The sequence below is a fragment of the Bombus terrestris genome, chromosome 9, assembly GCF_910591885.1.
Source record: "Bombus terrestris chromosome 9, iyBomTerr1.2, whole genome shotgun sequence".
NCBI classification, from domain to species: domain Eukaryota; kingdom Metazoa; phylum Arthropoda; class Insecta; order Hymenoptera; family Apidae; genus Bombus; species Bombus terrestris.
This window is the reverse complement of record NC_063277.1, coordinates 14,613,073-14,628,053: the sequence shown is the minus strand read 5'-3', so window position 1 is coordinate 14,628,053 and position 14,981 is coordinate 14,613,073. Positions and strand designations below refer to the sequence as shown.

The following is a 14,981-nucleotide window of genomic DNA, read 5'->3' as shown; positions in this document are numbered from 1 at the left end:
ACTTCATTGCTATACATTTAACACGCCGATTCGATCGACAGGAATTAAACAATAAAGAAATGGTACTTTTCAAATAGGCTTTATTAACAAGCACGTATTAATTGGTAGAAAAGGAAAACTTAACAAGTGTATAAAATTCGTAACAAAAATATTGGCAACATTAACATCAGTGTTGAGATCCGAATATCGTGTCTCTTTTTTTGACATTTGTTTCACAGTAATCCAAACGATGAACAGTATATTCGTTGAATTAAATAAGTTTAGGATATCAGGTGACAAGAAGCTCTCCCGTAAAACGATCAGTCGCAGGAAGAACAATTCCCAAGTGTTCAGTAGCGAGCGAATCAGTCTAGTGCCATCCTTTGCCCTTTGAAGTGTAATGGAATACGTGCTTGTAAACTGGCACATGAACTGGATACGGCTTTGCGACTGGAATGGGAAATTTCTTTTCGACGTACACTGGATACGGCTTCTCCACCACAAAAGGTACCTAGATGGACACGATTACATATGATATAGTGACACGTGATACAGTTATTGCGATACGAAGTTTTACAACGGTGACTTCACCATTGTTCGATAATTAGATACTTTTACTTACGTGTTTTTCTACGATAACAGGCTCTGGCTTTTCGATAGGGATTTCCACGTGTTTCACAACTTCGACTGGATAGGGGTGTGGAATTTCAACGGGAACTTGTTGAGGTTGAGGAATTGGTATTTCTATCTTTTGAGGAATTTCGACTGGTACAGGATGAGGGATTGGAATTGCTGTAATTACACAACGAGTAAATATTATTTTGTCTTGAAAGATTCTTAGTTTTTTTTATATGTGTATAGATATTTACCATATTTTTTGTAAATTGGGATTTCTACTGGTTTCGTCTTTTCCTCGTAGGTGGAGCTTCCATGGTCTTCTTCGATGTGGCCCGCAGAAACGATCCCGGCGATCATCGCCAGACCAAATAGAGCAATCTACAAACATTCGATTGATAATCATCGATTCTGCGTATCGATACGTTACGTCTTGTAATCTCCGTTCTTGTTCAGCCGTTAATCGAATCAAAGAACATATCAGGTAATTAGGCTTAATTTTTCTGTCGGCGATACAATTACATTTTCGATCAATTTAAGGAAATTACTATTACGTAATTCATCTATCATCTTTCAAGTTTTTATGCAGTTGTTGTATAAATCTTACAATTTGGTTCATAGTTGTAGGTTTCCCGAAAAGGTGTTTATCGTTAAAGCACAAAACGTTGAGTGTCTACGGCAATGGAATACCGAGTTTATATACTAACATCGATTCCACCACCTTTCACTGATTTCATGCACTACAGTTCCGACCCTTTCCAGGATATATCAAACTACATCTTACCATCGACCAACCTTCGCAACTCTATACACCACCAATGAGTATGAAAGGTTCTTGTTTTATTTTTCACGCGGCTCATTGACCGTTCTCCGTCTATGACTGACCGGAAGTTAAGATTACGTGTATTTACGGACGCGGGAAGTGCACAGCGTAAAAGTATCCCATCGTTGGTATTACGCTTTCTTTTTAATGGATAATATTGCGCTTGAATGAAAAAAGCGTGTCGGTAGTTTTCTTACAAGCAAATATTTATACGTTATAACTGTCAACGATGAAACAGAATATCATAATCCTGACTCGAAGATTTACGAACTTGGCACGTTATATTTATTAGCAGTAACAATTCGAATAGAATCAGCATTAGAAACACAAAAATTAAGCACCTGCATGTAGAAAAATCGTATCTGATGACTTGCGGAGCAACGATCGGTGAAGCGGAAAATCAAACCCGACTCCCGATGCAACCGCAACACGGTCGCTACACTTACCGGAAGCGAATGCCTGGTGCGATCAAGAAAATTTCCAGAGATGATTCGAATGGGTTCGATGAGCAACGTGGAGAGAACGGTTCATTATGTATTTAAGATGAAATATTTGAAATGGTTGTCGCGATGAAGCTCGTTAAATATTTATAGACATAAATTATACTCGTTTTCTTGGAGCGATCTAGCCTGTGCCTTGTTGTTCAAAATTCGATTTCTTTTTTGATGTCAATCAACAATTTTCTGAAATATACCGGAAGTGAAGGTGAGGAACGATCTCTTGTGCAAAAGGCACTCGAAGCAGATCAAAGTTTTCGGACCGACAAAATGAAAGTCCAAGCACGTTCGCTATGTGAAAGGAATCTTGGTGAAAAAACCGATCGGACACGCCGATCTTTGTTCCTGTAAAAGTAAATTTCTGTTTTATCACAGAGTTGAGATAGGCAGATTAAGAGACGGGAGCAGAAAGTGTATCTGTTGCCCTCTTCGTTTTATACTTTTCGCTACGCCCAAGAGAAATGCCAAAACATTTTTAATTCGCTTTTCTTCATCACATCGTTCGACGTGCATATTAAACAGGTATATTAATCCCAGATTCTTAGAGATAAGAGAGATTAAGAGATAATTGCAATCACGTTATGAATTTAATACGAATGCATGCCATATATAATACGATGATATCTCTATATGAGAGATAGTGTACCAATGCGCTGTCATTTCACGGTGGAAAGTTTGTCTCGGATTTCGGTTGGATTTACGAGTGTATACTGCTTCCTCTGTGCAAATTTCCGTCGCCCCAAATATAGAGACAGCTTTCGCATTAAACTCGGAAGTTACAATTTGCTTCCCGTCTTATTAAATTTGTTCGGCGAAATTAATTAAGTCGAGGTAAAATCTTCTCGAAAGCGAAAGCGATATGACCAGCCTTTTAACGGTTTCATTTATTTGTTTATTTATCACGAACACGGATGCTGTTTTAAGCGGAGCGCAATCTCATTAATGAGTGTGGCACGCGATGCATGTCACATCAAATGTCGAACCTTCGCTGTCGATTGCTTGAACAGATCCCATGTACGCAGAAACGAGGTTCACCATAGAAATCTAACGGTGTTCAAAGTTCAAACACGATTCAAGAACACTCAACCTCTCCGAAGAGGCGAAAGTAGCATTTCTACCCGTTTTTGTTCCAATTTATCTATTAAAAGTCGAAGAGTCGTTTAGTCTACGCAGCAGGTGTACTTGAGGAGGAAAGCTTGTGCGTTCAACCCTTCCTCGTATCTTTCTGTTCCTCTTACATGGAAAGTACGCTGGAGCGCGTACTGACGAGTATATAGCTCAAGGTAAACGTTCGATCACTTCCCAGATCGCAAGCGAGTAACATTGTCAATGTTTTTCCTTTGGATTTAAGACATTGTTCCAACCAAAAAGCGTTCGTTTAACAGACGTGATCGACGTTCGTTACATAAGACAAGACAGCGATTTCTTTTTGATTAGAAATTTGAAGGACAATAGAACGTTTGATATACAATAGAAGCGTGTCTATGCTTCTTAAAAACCGTTACGCATAGATCACATTTTACTTTTACCGAAGAACTTTTTCCTGTAACAACCATTTCTTTCACTGTTTCTTTTAATCTTGCTTCTAACACGTCAAATAGCTACAATGAATTATGCTCGTTATCGACTACCGGAAGAGATGGTTGAGAGAGGTGTACGCGAAAGGAATCGTGAGAGGAAGTCCTGCACTTTTTTCTATACTTCTATGCGGCTAATTAAGTCTACCGTTTCCGAATATTTTTTCAGAGTAATTTAATCGATTGTTACAAACGAGCAATGAGAATCATAATAAAGTAGCATCGTGCTTAGATGTATAAAGAACAGCAAAGTATAAGTATATATATAAAAATATAAAATTTAAATCTTCAAATTGTCTCGACATCGTGGAATTATTAACGAATTCTTTTTTCTTTCCCGGATATTAAACTTTCTTCTGAATAATCTTTTTATGTCATTCCCCCGCTTCTTCTGTTGCATCGTACAAATAAAATCCAACTTGAATATTCGTAAAAATGGAAATGTCAGCCAGGGTATATTAACGAGTTTCTACGGAGGAGGTCAATAATCTCCTACAGTACAGTTTCTCATACCTACACGATGTATTTTAGCAGCTGTTCTCCCTTCTTTTACAATCTCCTGATTGCCAAGATCAACAGAACGGTAGATCATTTTATGCTTTACTTTCGCCTTAGTTTTCTTCCGCATCGCGGTTTTTCTTCCAACATTCTTTTTCAGCTCTTTTTATCGTGACCACGTTACTATGCTAATGCACCTTTGTCAGATAGAGGGACGATGCGCTCGTTCGTTACAAGTACTCCGACGGTTAGATCATTATGAGTTATTATCTTCCTCTTAATGTCGACTTCGCGTTATTCCGCGAGGAGAGTGAAAGTATTCTTTGAATTTGCTTTCTCATTTTTCGGTAAAACTTCATCATCTGACATCTAAGAATTTCGTACATTTCCTTTTTGCGAATTCTTTCTGTGCCGCCGCAGTCGAATTTACGAAGGTCAATGACAGAGGAAGACGATTATTATGATGGCTTTCGCTACGAATGCCTCGGACGTACCACATTCTCCTTTCTCCTCCGTGCCTTCCATCTCCATTGTGAAATGCAGACCAATAATTGTAACATTCCGTTAACGTAATATCACGTAAATCTTTCTGTATCTGTTCTTATAAACGAAAAGAACAGCCTAGACGATTCAATATGATTCTTATACAATTTAATTGACAACATTGAAAAATAAAATAAAATAGCTTAGCTAATAAATAAATTGAACAATGTAAATAATAATTGAAAAAGCGAGAACTAGCTTTACTGTTTAACAGGTGTAAATAAGTGTGGACGATGCATTTGTAATTAATATAATTACATTTATTAATAAATAATTTTAACGCACGAAACTATTAAGTACCATGTATAACAAAACAATATAAATATAAAACACGTAGAAACTGTAATTTCAACGACGCACTTCTGCCGCAACGATTAAAACAAGAACAATCAACAACGCCAATTTCACAGACTTAATGGCTCTTGGAGCTGTGCACTACTGTTTTGTAAATTGGAATCTTAATTGGAATAGGCTTCGCCACTGGAACAGGAATATGTTTCACTATAGTGAATGGAACAGGCTTCTCAATTTTCACTGGAATGATTTTTTCGACGGGCGTGGGTACTTTCTTCTCCACCTTCGAAAATACTTGCTTCTCCACCTAAAATAAACGAATAATATTTTGACAGGTTAAATATTTAAAAAACACTTCAAGGAATGATGAAATTTTAATCGAGAGTATTTACCGGATATGGAACAGGTTTCTGTACGAACACTGGAACTGGATAACTCTGTGGAATATGTTGAACCTGCAGTTGAGGTATCAGCAGAGGAACCTTCTTAGGGACTGGTATTCCTATTGCAATTAAACAAAATGTGATGTGAGTTTCTATGTTTAATTGATACTAATTCACATACCAATTGTTTTCACAGAGGGTATGAAGTGTCCACCTTCTCCGTGACCTCCTAGACCGATCTCGTGCTCTGATCCACCTGACATAAAATAAAACATGGTTTCGTCGTTTATACGGTGTTCAAGCGTAGCCCTTTTACTAGTAATAATATTTATAACGTTTACGAATAATATTGATATGTTGACCAAACCTAATTCACCTAAATCTAAACCAATTTCTTCTTCGCCGTGACCCACGGCAATTTCCCCCAAACTTAATCCATGATCGCCAAATCCTAATTCCCCAGCGCAGCAGGAGGAAACGATCGTTAAAATTACAATCTGTAAAAGATAAATCTTGAACGAGTCTACAAGCACAGAAGAACATTGTCGATTCAATTACGTATGAACCACATGACACTTTCGTTATTGATTACTAGCATAAGTATCTATATAGATGTCACATTAAATTGACGTACGATTTTTTCCATGTCCCCTTGTTCGGTGTATACGAGTACGTGTCGAATAAAAGACCAACTCGAGAGAAATTCTTAGCGTAGACACTTTATATACTGTTCTACAAGGGACAAGCAACCCCACTATCACGCGAAATCCTATTCGACACCTTCACTATCGGGTTACATTTCTCTATTCCTGCAAATACCGTATATGCTTGATGAAATGGTTACGTAATACAGGATTTCCATTCTATTCTAACCCGGACAACGCGCTGCTTTATTTCGATGCAATTCCTTGGTCTCATTAACTGACTTAATTGCATATCTTTCTACCACTCATTTGAATGCGCTTGAAATCAAAACACCACGGTCAAACGTATATGCAATCACGGAATACTTCCTGCTTCCTACTTCCTGATAGCGATTAGTCGCCTGATACATTAATTATACTTGAAATATGCTGAGGGATGCTAAAATATTTCAGATAATAATCACAAGAGTAAAATGTAAAGCCAGGATGAGGAAAATGAACATTAGATGGCACTGAGATGCGTATACGCGAATGATAAAAGATCGATAAGAATACGTATACTTCCATCTTATATTTCGATATTGTACGTACATTGTACAGTGTATCGGACGAACTTTAAAACATCTGAACATCTTCGTTATTTCCAATAATACGCGAAAATGTTAGTAACGAAAATTGTAGGATTTAAAGAAATACATGATATGGCAATAATGATTTTTTGACAGGTGGATGCGTAGTGGGGATATACAGACAAATTTTTTCTTTTTTCGATGGGATGTCCAACTTTTTATGCTTGTTTTCGAAAGAATAGCGAATTTCGAGTGTAAAAGTATTTGCATACATTTGTTCCAATATTCATCGTTTCTGAGATATTCGACCTTGCTCGTTCTATTATTCTCGTTATGTAAATTGTTCCAAGTGTCAACCATGTGCATCGACACAACGTTGTAATCTTTGAATCGTTGCACTCCTTACTTCTTTTATCGTTCCAGTCTATCGTAACACATACAGCAATAATCCGTTGCACATGGTCGACACTTTGAATAACGAAAGTAATAGGATGAACAAAGTCAAATATCTCAGAAATGGTAGGTTTCGGGATAAACGTACCGCAGCACTTTTATCTTGAGGATTCGCCATTCTATCAAAATCAAGCATGAAAAATTAAACATCTTATTTTGAATAAACAAAATTCATCCCCATATCTTCGCTACCCTACTATTTGTTAAGTAGCCATTATTACCATATTATGTATTTCTTTGAATAGAACGACAATTTGTGGAATATTACAAAATCACGTAATTATTTATAGGTTTATGAATGGAAAGATTAATCCCAATTTATTTAGAAATGTCTTTTTCATTATGCTAGCTATTAATACACAGACGTGATATCGCTTGTTTAATTTTATGATTACCTATTGATTGTCTTAAGTACAGAGGAAAGCCATGACCATGCTACTTCCTCTAAATTTCGTTTAATCAGGTATAAAGTAATAACCAGGTAAAGACCACTCATTTGTAACCTTGCTGGACTTCCTCTGTCTTTGTGGTTCATTTGCTGATCAAGTGCTCTTTTCCATCCTGAACTGGTGGATATACATGTACATTCACTTTCCATAGAATCTGTAGCTGATGCATCGAAAATACTAGTGAAAGTTTTGATTATGATCTTGAGTGCGTTAAAGTACAATGACCGCATCTATCTACTATGTAAAAATTCATTCCGTCTAATCCTACGTGGAAAGTTGCCTCGATTTGCTTATTCGATTTCTCTCGAAAAGTATGTGTTCATATTTTTTTGAAACAGAGAAGCTCGTTCGCAATGTAAAGCTACGGCTAACCATAAGTAGCACTCGCTCGATATATCAATCTCATCTTTGCAATTAAACATCGATCCGAGGAAACATTAATCACGTTTGACGTACGACAGTACAGACAATGAGGAAATTGTTTCAAAGTTGTTGGAGATTAAATTTCTCGCTCGAAAAACAGAAGCTGTGCATATTATTTTCAACGTTTTTATTGAAAAACAAAAACAGTAACATTTATAAAATTAAAAAAAATAAACAGCGATAACATTGTTTCGTGTATATACAGGATAAAAACAAAATTTAGTCGGCCATAAATCTAGCCAGCCTCAACAATCAAATTCACCGCGATTCCATCATGGTTGTTCGATCTGGAACCGAACCGTGAGCAAAAGCGATGAACGTGTGTGCAGTCGTTTTAATATCAGTCGGATGGATCGTTCTGTAACGAGTCGCTAAAGTTTAGTGCTTCTTCGCGTGATGGTAGATCGTTTTGTACACGGGTATTTTTATGGGATATGGTTTGATGACTGGCACTGGCACGTGCTTCTCGATCGTAATAGGAATGGGCTTTTCTACTGGTACTGGAATATGCTTCTCAACCGGGAATGGAACCTTCTTCTCCACTGGCACCGCGACGGTCTTTATCACTTGTACAGGAACCAATTTTGGAACTGGATGAGCTACCGGGTACTGTTGAGGAACACCGACTGGTACTGGGTGGGGTACGCCTATCTTCAAGATCTGAGGAACCGGTACCCCTGAAAGCAAAGTATTTGTGAAATATATTACAGGTAGTGATGTTGTTAGGAAAAGTTTTTACAAAGAATCGTAATTATAACTTACCGATGTGTTTAACCACCTTGACCGGTACGGGTTTCGTTACCTCAACATGCTCGGACACGGGAACACTTTGCACTACACTGTGACCTCCGTCAAGGGAAACTCCACCATCGTCTCCACCTTCGTATCCACCTCCTAGAGAGGAGTAGTCGGAGCCCAAGTGGTCACCGCCAGACTCCAAGTGTCCGCCGGAAGATCCCTCGAGGCCTCCACCGTGACCGCCGCCAAAGTCACCACCGCCAAAGCCACCGCCGTAACTACCACCGTATTCTCCGCCACTATAGCTACCGCCACTATAGCTACCACCACTGTAGTCACCGCCACCGTAGCTACCGCCACCGTAGCTACCGCCATAATCACTGCCGTAACTTCCACTTGAGGAAGTGCCGAGACCTTCCTGATCAGACCTTTCTAGCGGCTGAAAACCTCCGTGTAATTGAGGCTGAAATTCATTTTGATTCTGTTGCACGATCACCGGCACGCTCGCGGCCAAGGACACCAGGGAAAGTAGCACCTACGTTGAAGGTAAAGTTCACGTTAGCGAATGTACGTTTGAATGTCGAGTGACTGAAATAGAATGTGCTTAGAAAGAAAATGTATCGTTTCTTTGCGAGTAAATATAGTGGCAATATTGAACGCGATGATCTTTCCTTAAATAATAGAATTGTGATTACTGGTTGCCAAATGAAACGTCTTTATGTGGCGTGGAAAATTATTGATAAACGATGTTTGAGTTGCTCGCCCTTTTATTATTAATTAATGTCACCGTGACAAGGAGTCGGAAGAAATACGGAAAGTGAGAAATGAAAAGGCGAACGCTTTTTCAGATTATTAGCGAGTGACGGTGAAAAAATACATTGGAAAAGTACGAGCAATTTCTTTAATCGATTAATTGTTAAGAAACTTTGTTGTTCGATTCGTAAATGTACGAGTCGCGTGGATACAGGAATTTTCCGAATTCTTTACTCACGATTTTGTTCATGTTTAGGCGCATGCAAGTATACACCTGACTGCTAGTTGTAGAAGTTTCTTCGGCGACTGATACATCTTTGCTCATTGCTCGTCTTAATATACCACTGGGCCTTTCACTGTCGACGATGTAGTTTAGTCCTGCTCGCTATAATAAATCGCTATTTCTCAGGTATCGGTGCGGCGAACGCGTCGTAAGTATTGGCCATTTTTGTGATTCCGCCAGCACCGTGTGAATTAGACATTTTCTGCTCTATTCATAGGCGAGTGCTCGCGTACATTCACAATTTTCATCGACTGTCACTGACCGGTGCTCCCACCGTTAAGTCGATACATATTCAAAAGTAACGGAACTATTTAGACTCGTGAATGCACATTGCCGATATGGCTTGGACACTTTGAACACAATGCTTCTTTTCTTTATCGTTCTCTCAATTTTTTCTGCATTCAACGTAATTAACGAGATCGAACGATTTTCTTATTAAGTAATTACGACTCTTTTCCTTTAAAGTTTCGTAGAAAATACGGTTTAGCGTATCGTGATTCCCACGCGCCCGCGAGGATTTCTAATACTTAACGCGTCCTGTGTGCATCGCACGATATTCCTCGCGACGTAGGCAATTGTTCGCTTTATTGTACGCGAATACATCCAATCCGAAGAGAAGAGGCTCTAAACGGACAAGTAAAACGTAAACAAACAATCTGGAAAATATAAATAAAAGATGTAAAATGTGGAAATAGGTGGTTTTATAATATATGCGCAAAAAAGCATTAAGAGCCTCTAATGTATAGATCGATTTCCGATTACCATGTTATTTGCTTCGCATTAATTCGACAAGCTAAAACTATTTCGCTAATAAAGCCAGAACATCGTTGTTAGAAACTTTCGCGTCAGTTATGTGTCTGCAATGATATAGAAAATGCTCATGCTATGTGACAAATTGACGATGATCGCGTACAGCGATATCTGATACACGTGTCCAGCTCACGTAGCTTTGAATTTATCCGAGCTTGTGGAGAGAGCATAACGAACCGTCTTGAGATCATCTAGACACGAACTGTGCTATCTGTCCGTTGTTATCCATAAAATTATAGTAATAATTAGAGGGCGGGTGAGATATAACGGAATTCGTGACTTCAGTTCTTATCATGTTTCTCTTGTATATCAACGTGATTTAACGAAGCGACCATGCGTTATATGAAAAGTGCCGAAATTTCGCGATCTATCCAAATTAATGGGAAAGGTATAATTTGCCCAGCCTATTGATAACATCTGATTACTTGTCAGATTACGAGTAATTATTCCGACGGATCAGGGAACACGTGCGCTCATATTAAAATAGCTGTCTGCGACTACACTGTAACTATCCTGCAACGATTGCGACCTACCGTTAGCTAAGCTCGTTAATAATAGAATTAGTCGAGAGAAGGTAATAAATGGAGTTTTCCACGTGTTGGAAATAACGGCTAACTATCTATTATTTTTAATTCTGATGGATGGCGAAAGAGATCTGCCAACGTACGCACGTAATCGATCAAATATCGTTAATTTACAGCGAGTAGAGGACAAACAGAGGCTGGGTTCAATTAAAAATTAATTTTTTATTTGATAACACAGCAACAAAACAAACAACCATAAATACAAACAGCATTGGAGACGTTTTACGACTCCTGGATAGATGGCTCGTTGATTTCTTCGATCTATACAACAATGTGTGCCCGATCGAAGACGAAGAGCCTTCTTTGTGATCATTCGAGGAAGAGAATCGCAATCTTCTGCCGTATAGACTAGCTGATACACACGCAGAAGTTACGCTCGCTTGCTGTTACGGCCATATGTGTAAATCTGCATATATCTTCAGAGTATCATGTTGTAACGTTTAATGACTCCATCCGTGACCATGAGACTTCACCCTGTGGAATACGTGTTTGTAAACCGGCACGTGAATGGGGTATGGTTTTTCCACCGGCACTGGTATGTGTTTCTCCACCGGTACAGGCACGTGTTTCTCTACTGGGACCGGTATCACCTTTTCCACGGGAAATGGAACCTTCTTCTCGACTGGAACGGCCACGGTCTTCACCACGGGAATTGCAACTGGCTTTGCAACCGGTACGTGAACTGGATAGGGCTGTGGTACTCCTACGGCGACTGGATGTGGAACTCCTATGGCCACTGGTTGAGCAACCGGTACTCCTGTAGTAGTGTAAAAAATTTTTTAATTAAGCAATTATTCGAAGAAATTTTGCGACGATGAATTAGATTTCAGGATGTTCATTTGGTTTGCGTTAACTATCGTATATTATATATACGTATGATCGAGGATTAGAGTTTGATCAAATTGTGAATTTTAGTCGAGAGTATAAGACTGATCGAACACTTCGTAAATTTAAGATTATAGTTTAACGCTTATCTAGTTTCACGATGGCAATTAACGTCAACATTTTAATCGATGAGGCAAACTTACCAACGTTTTTGACGACAGGTACTGGCACGGGCCTGGTAATTTCCACGTGCTCGCTCACCGGTACAGCTTCAGCGTAATGAACTTGTCCTCCGTGCAATCCATGATCCAGTCCACCACCGCCATAGGAACCGTAACTGGACAGGCCACCTAATTCTAAGCCGTGTCCTGATCCATAATCGTTGCCTGCTGATATTCTATTAATTACAAACGATCCGATTTAGGTGAATGCTTCAATTTACGAGATATATGGAAAACAGACCTAAATAATCTCTTACCCCTGCCAACCTCCGGGACTACCTTCGATGCTAGCCATTACGTATTTCGCGAATATGATTGTTACCCATACCTGAAACAATCGATAGTTAGATTCAAGGTCCACGAGAACGATATCGGGCTTCTAGTCTTTTTGTCGATCAAGTATGAGCACGGACAAGTAGGGTACAGACGAGAGAAATCAGTCGCGTCGTGTTCGAAGTTCTGTTGTTCGCAGCTGGCACTTTCTAAACTCGGTCAACTGGTGCTAGTAAATCACATATTCGCAATGATATATCCACAAAGTGCGATCGTAACTCCGTTTCGAGGTATGAATATAAAGTGCGGGATGAATAGGGGCCACGATGTTACCGGCTTTACGAGCCATCGCCATCGCAAATACGTAAGTGCGTATAGAAGAAAGTATGCAAATACCAATATTCACTTTTCACCGGCATTGTTTGCGCTATGAGCGGAACTTGCAAAGGATGTGTAACATTCGGTCACGATTCACTGTTTCCCCCGAGATTCGAGATCCTCTCGTTCGCGTGCCTACGTGTATGTCCATCAGATCGATCGTATCCATCCTCTTTTCTTTCTTTTTTTTTCGGATACTTACAAAAGACCAAGAAATCATTTTTCGATTACTAATGGGACAGTAGATGAAGAAACGAATACGTATACTGCGAGTGCTTGACGATGGACCAATCCTTTTTATACGCTTTCTCCCTCTCCCTTTCCCAGACGCGTGGATAATCTTTCTCTCTTGAAAACCGGACTTGCATGCTCGCATTTATATCCCAGACTACGCTAAACTGTAGGAAATACTTACATCCATATCAGTTTGCATTGAAACTAGACGCCGTTGCATCCAAGCGAGAATTAATTTTTTGCGTCACCGTGGCGGAATCAAAGATTCCAAAAGGTAAGCGATCGGAAGAAATTAGAAGTTTAGACTGTAATCTTTGTAATAGATCTTTGATTCATTCAAGCGAGCTTTCACCGCTACGTGCGTAATTTAATTTCATTCTTAATTACGGAAATATCGATTCGTCTGTGCCATACCTATATACATAGTATAAGTATAATTAGTGGACGCGGTCCATCGAGACTAAGATTTCTCAGCTCGTATAGCTTTTGGACAAGCTTTCTCTCGACAAAACACCGTTGTATCTACTTCGTTCAGAGTACTTCGACGAAATGCACCGTCAGATTTTCCAAGTAACGTAGAACGCGGTGAGCGTGGTGAACGCCTATGCGGACCGTCCGTGATCCTCTCCACCGATCCAGCGTTGAAATCGATTTCTTTTCCTACTCTCTTTCTTCCGTTTTGCCTTATTTTGCGATGTCACCAGCGTGAAATTCTCGCATGAAAGTCAACCATGTCGTTCCAAAGAAATTAAATCGAGCGCTACGGAAATTGTGCTGTATTTCGCATCGATGTTATTATTGCAATATCGCAACGTGTGCAAAATAGGACAACCGCGAGTCGCCAGACAAGTTAATAATTCGCAGCTATTTGTTGGCAATTAACGACTTTAACTTTTTCAAACGAATATAGAATGGAACGCTTTCATGACACCGATTGTTACAAAAATCGAGTTACGGCTAGTTTCACTGACAGTAAGGCGATCTTTCACGCAATAAGAAAGCAAAGCAAATAAAACTGGGTGAGGTAAAAGGCAAAAAGCGAGTAAATCCGAAAAAGCGGTATAGATGAAAGTGTTGGACAGTTCGACGTGAAAGGAGGCGTGTTTATAATAGTTGTATCAACCCGAAGTTATACAAGGTGACTATCGCCATTCTTCAGGCAAGGCAGGGTAAGTCTTGGATAACTATAGAACCGTTGATAAGCGCTAATACCCTTTATCGCTTGCGCGACACATCTAGAAACTTAAATCTCGAGAACGAAAGGGTACAACTTTTAAGACCCTTTTCTACGAAAACATCGAAACGAATCCAAATTGCCATTAGGTTCGCCAAACTAAACGATGATTACAAGGATACATCGGTGGATTCCTTTCGTTTCCTTTCTATGGCGCTGACAGAAAGGGCCATTATCGAGGTGAATGGTCACAGAACGAGTATAGAAGACATCGGGCAAAGAAAGAGTGACTTTGATCGAACGACTTTCTTCCCACGTAATTACTCCTGATTCGTAGAAGCAGAGCAGCTCGACAGGATCGCGGAGACCGTAACGGGGAGAAAGGGAGTATTACGGATGGTCAAGAAAGAGAGGTGAGTGAAAGGATTCCGGTAGGGATACGCTGGTAGATTCGACGCAGAGAGTTTATCTAACTCGGTCGTTCTCCTGCTGTGGCTGCTGGGCGTTGTATCGCACGTAACTAGATATTGCATTCTTTGACTATCGATACCGTCTTCCTGCGGAACGAATCACCCTGCCCACCGTCACTTTCACTACCACTTCCCACGAACACGCGGTAAACTGCTACACTATTGTCTTACGCCGGATCAGGAAATGGCAATTTTCAAAGGATCCTGACCACCTTGTTTAACGCCAGAGTTTCTCGTGAAAGGAAGCAACATTGTTCCAGCATGATTATTTTTAACGATCCAGTTACCACGATGATCGACCGATGAGTGCGTCACGATCACGCGTTGTTAGATAATGTTTTACCGATGTGACGCTAAAACGTTCGTTCGATGGCATAAGAAGAGATAGCTTCTTTCCGCTCAGAGCGATTAAACGTAATGCCCAATAATAATGATAATACATATAGCCGCATATATTCTCGGAGACTTATGGTACAATATATTTGTCGGTG

General features: G+C 39.7%; 4 protein-coding genes and 1 long non-coding RNA gene across 6 annotated transcripts; 1 reads left to right on the top strand and 4 right to left on the bottom strand.

Moving 5' to 3' along the window:
• Positions 1-286: 286 nt before the first annotated feature.
• On the bottom strand, positions 287-1,347 carry LOC100647188 (MAGE-like protein 2). The gene is made up of 4 exons (XM_020864553.2): positions 1,202-1,347; positions 849-975; positions 602-771; positions 287-490 (listed from the first exon to the last, which is right to left on the bottom strand). Exons 1-4 carry the CDS (start codon positions 1,211-1,213, stop codon positions 350-352), a joined length of 450 nt encoding a protein of 149 aa, XP_020720212.1. The 5' UTR covers positions 1,214-1,347; the 3' UTR covers positions 287-349.
• Positions 359-1,173, top strand: LOC125385686. The gene is made up of 3 exons (XR_007225218.1): positions 359-486; positions 640-788; positions 899-1,173. It is a non-coding gene; the product is annotated as an uncharacterized LOC125385686 (long non-coding RNA).
• Positions 1,348-4,836: 3,489 nt separating the features above from the next.
• On the bottom strand, positions 4,837-6,348 carry LOC100647069. 2 transcript variants are annotated; one of them, XM_020864551.2, is made up of 5 exons: positions 5,844-6,348; positions 5,577-5,706; positions 5,391-5,465; positions 5,219-5,328; positions 4,837-5,133 (listed from the first exon to the last, which is right to left on the bottom strand). In XM_020864551.2, exons 1-5 carry the CDS (start codon positions 5,853-5,855, stop codon positions 4,945-4,947), a joined length of 516 nt encoding a protein of 171 aa, XP_020720210.1. In that variant the 5' UTR covers positions 5,856-6,348; the 3' UTR covers positions 4,837-4,944. The 2 variants fall into 2 exon arrangements, with proteins under 2 accessions (XP_020720210.1, XP_020720211.1); XM_020864552.2 differs by having other exon boundaries at positions 5,586-5,706.
• Positions 6,349-7,877: 1,529 nt separating this feature from the next.
• On the bottom strand, positions 7,878-9,535 carry LOC100646952 (ATP-dependent RNA helicase DBP2-like). Its single transcript, XM_003397748.4, has 3 exons — positions 9,477-9,535; positions 8,510-9,020; positions 7,878-8,424 (listed from the first exon to the last, which is right to left on the bottom strand). The coding sequence occupies exons 1-3, from the start codon at positions 9,498-9,500 to the stop codon at positions 8,126-8,128; spliced, it is 834 nt and encodes a 277-aa protein (XP_003397796.3). The 5' UTR covers positions 9,501-9,535; the 3' UTR covers positions 7,878-8,125.
• Positions 9,536-11,103: 1,568 nt separating this feature from the next.
• LOC100646832 (zinc finger protein 512B-like) lies at positions 11,104-13,274 on the bottom strand. Its single transcript, XM_048408339.1, has 3 exons — positions 12,219-13,274; positions 11,944-12,137; positions 11,104-11,672 (listed from the first exon to the last, which is right to left on the bottom strand). Exons 1-3 carry the CDS (start codon positions 12,254-12,256, stop codon positions 11,356-11,358), a joined length of 549 nt encoding a protein of 182 aa, XP_048264296.1. The 5' UTR covers positions 12,257-13,274; the 3' UTR covers positions 11,104-11,355.
• Between the last annotated feature and the right edge of the window lie 1,707 nt (positions 13,275-14,981).

What these genes read in the sequence shown, in the direction of transcription:
- LOC100647069 (XM_020864551.2), bottom strand. An exon ending in TTTAGATTTAGGTGAATTAG is followed by an intron (nt 5,466 to 5,576) that starts GTTTGGTCAACA and finishes ATTTTATGTCAG; the next exon opens with GTGGATCAGAGCACGAGATC. An exon ending in ACCCTCTGTGAAAACAATTG is followed by an intron (nt 5,329 to 5,390) that starts GTATGTGAATTA and finishes TAATTGCAATAG; the next exon opens with GAATACCAGTCCCTAAGAAG.
- LOC100646832 (XM_048408339.1), bottom strand. Translation starts at nt 12,256, where the DNA reads ATGGCTAGCATCGAAGGTAGTCCCGGAGGTTGGCAGGG. An exon ending in AGTCCCGGAGGTTGGCAGGG is followed by an intron (nt 12,138 to 12,218) that starts GTAAGAGATTAT and finishes TGTAATTAATAG; the next exon opens with AATATCAGCAGGCAACGATT. An exon ending in ACCTGTCGTCAAAAACGTTG is followed by an intron (nt 11,673 to 11,943) that starts GTAAGTTTGCCT and finishes ACACTACTACAG; the next exon opens with GAGTACCGGTTGCTCAACCA.
- LOC100647188 (XM_020864553.2), bottom strand. An exon ending in CCCAATTTACAAAAAATATG is followed by an intron (nt 772 to 848) that starts GTAAATATCTAT and finishes GTGTAATTACAG; the next exon opens with CAATTCCAATCCCTCATCCT. An exon ending in CTGTTATCGTAGAAAAACAC is followed by an intron (nt 491 to 601) that starts GTAAGTAAAAGT and finishes GTGTCCATCTAG; the next exon opens with GTACCTTTTGTGGTGGAGAA.
- LOC100646952 (XM_003397748.4), bottom strand. Translation starts at nt 9,500, where the DNA reads ATGCGCCTAAACATGAACAAAATC. An exon ending in GCCTAAACATGAACAAAATC is followed by an intron (nt 9,021 to 9,476) that starts GTGAGTAAAGAA and finishes CCTTCAACGTAG; the next exon opens with GTGCTACTTTCCCTGGTGTC. An exon ending in CAAGGTGGTTAAACACATCG is followed by an intron (nt 8,425 to 8,509) that starts GTAAGTTATAAT and finishes CTTTGCTTTCAG; the next exon opens with GGGTACCGGTTCCTCAGATC.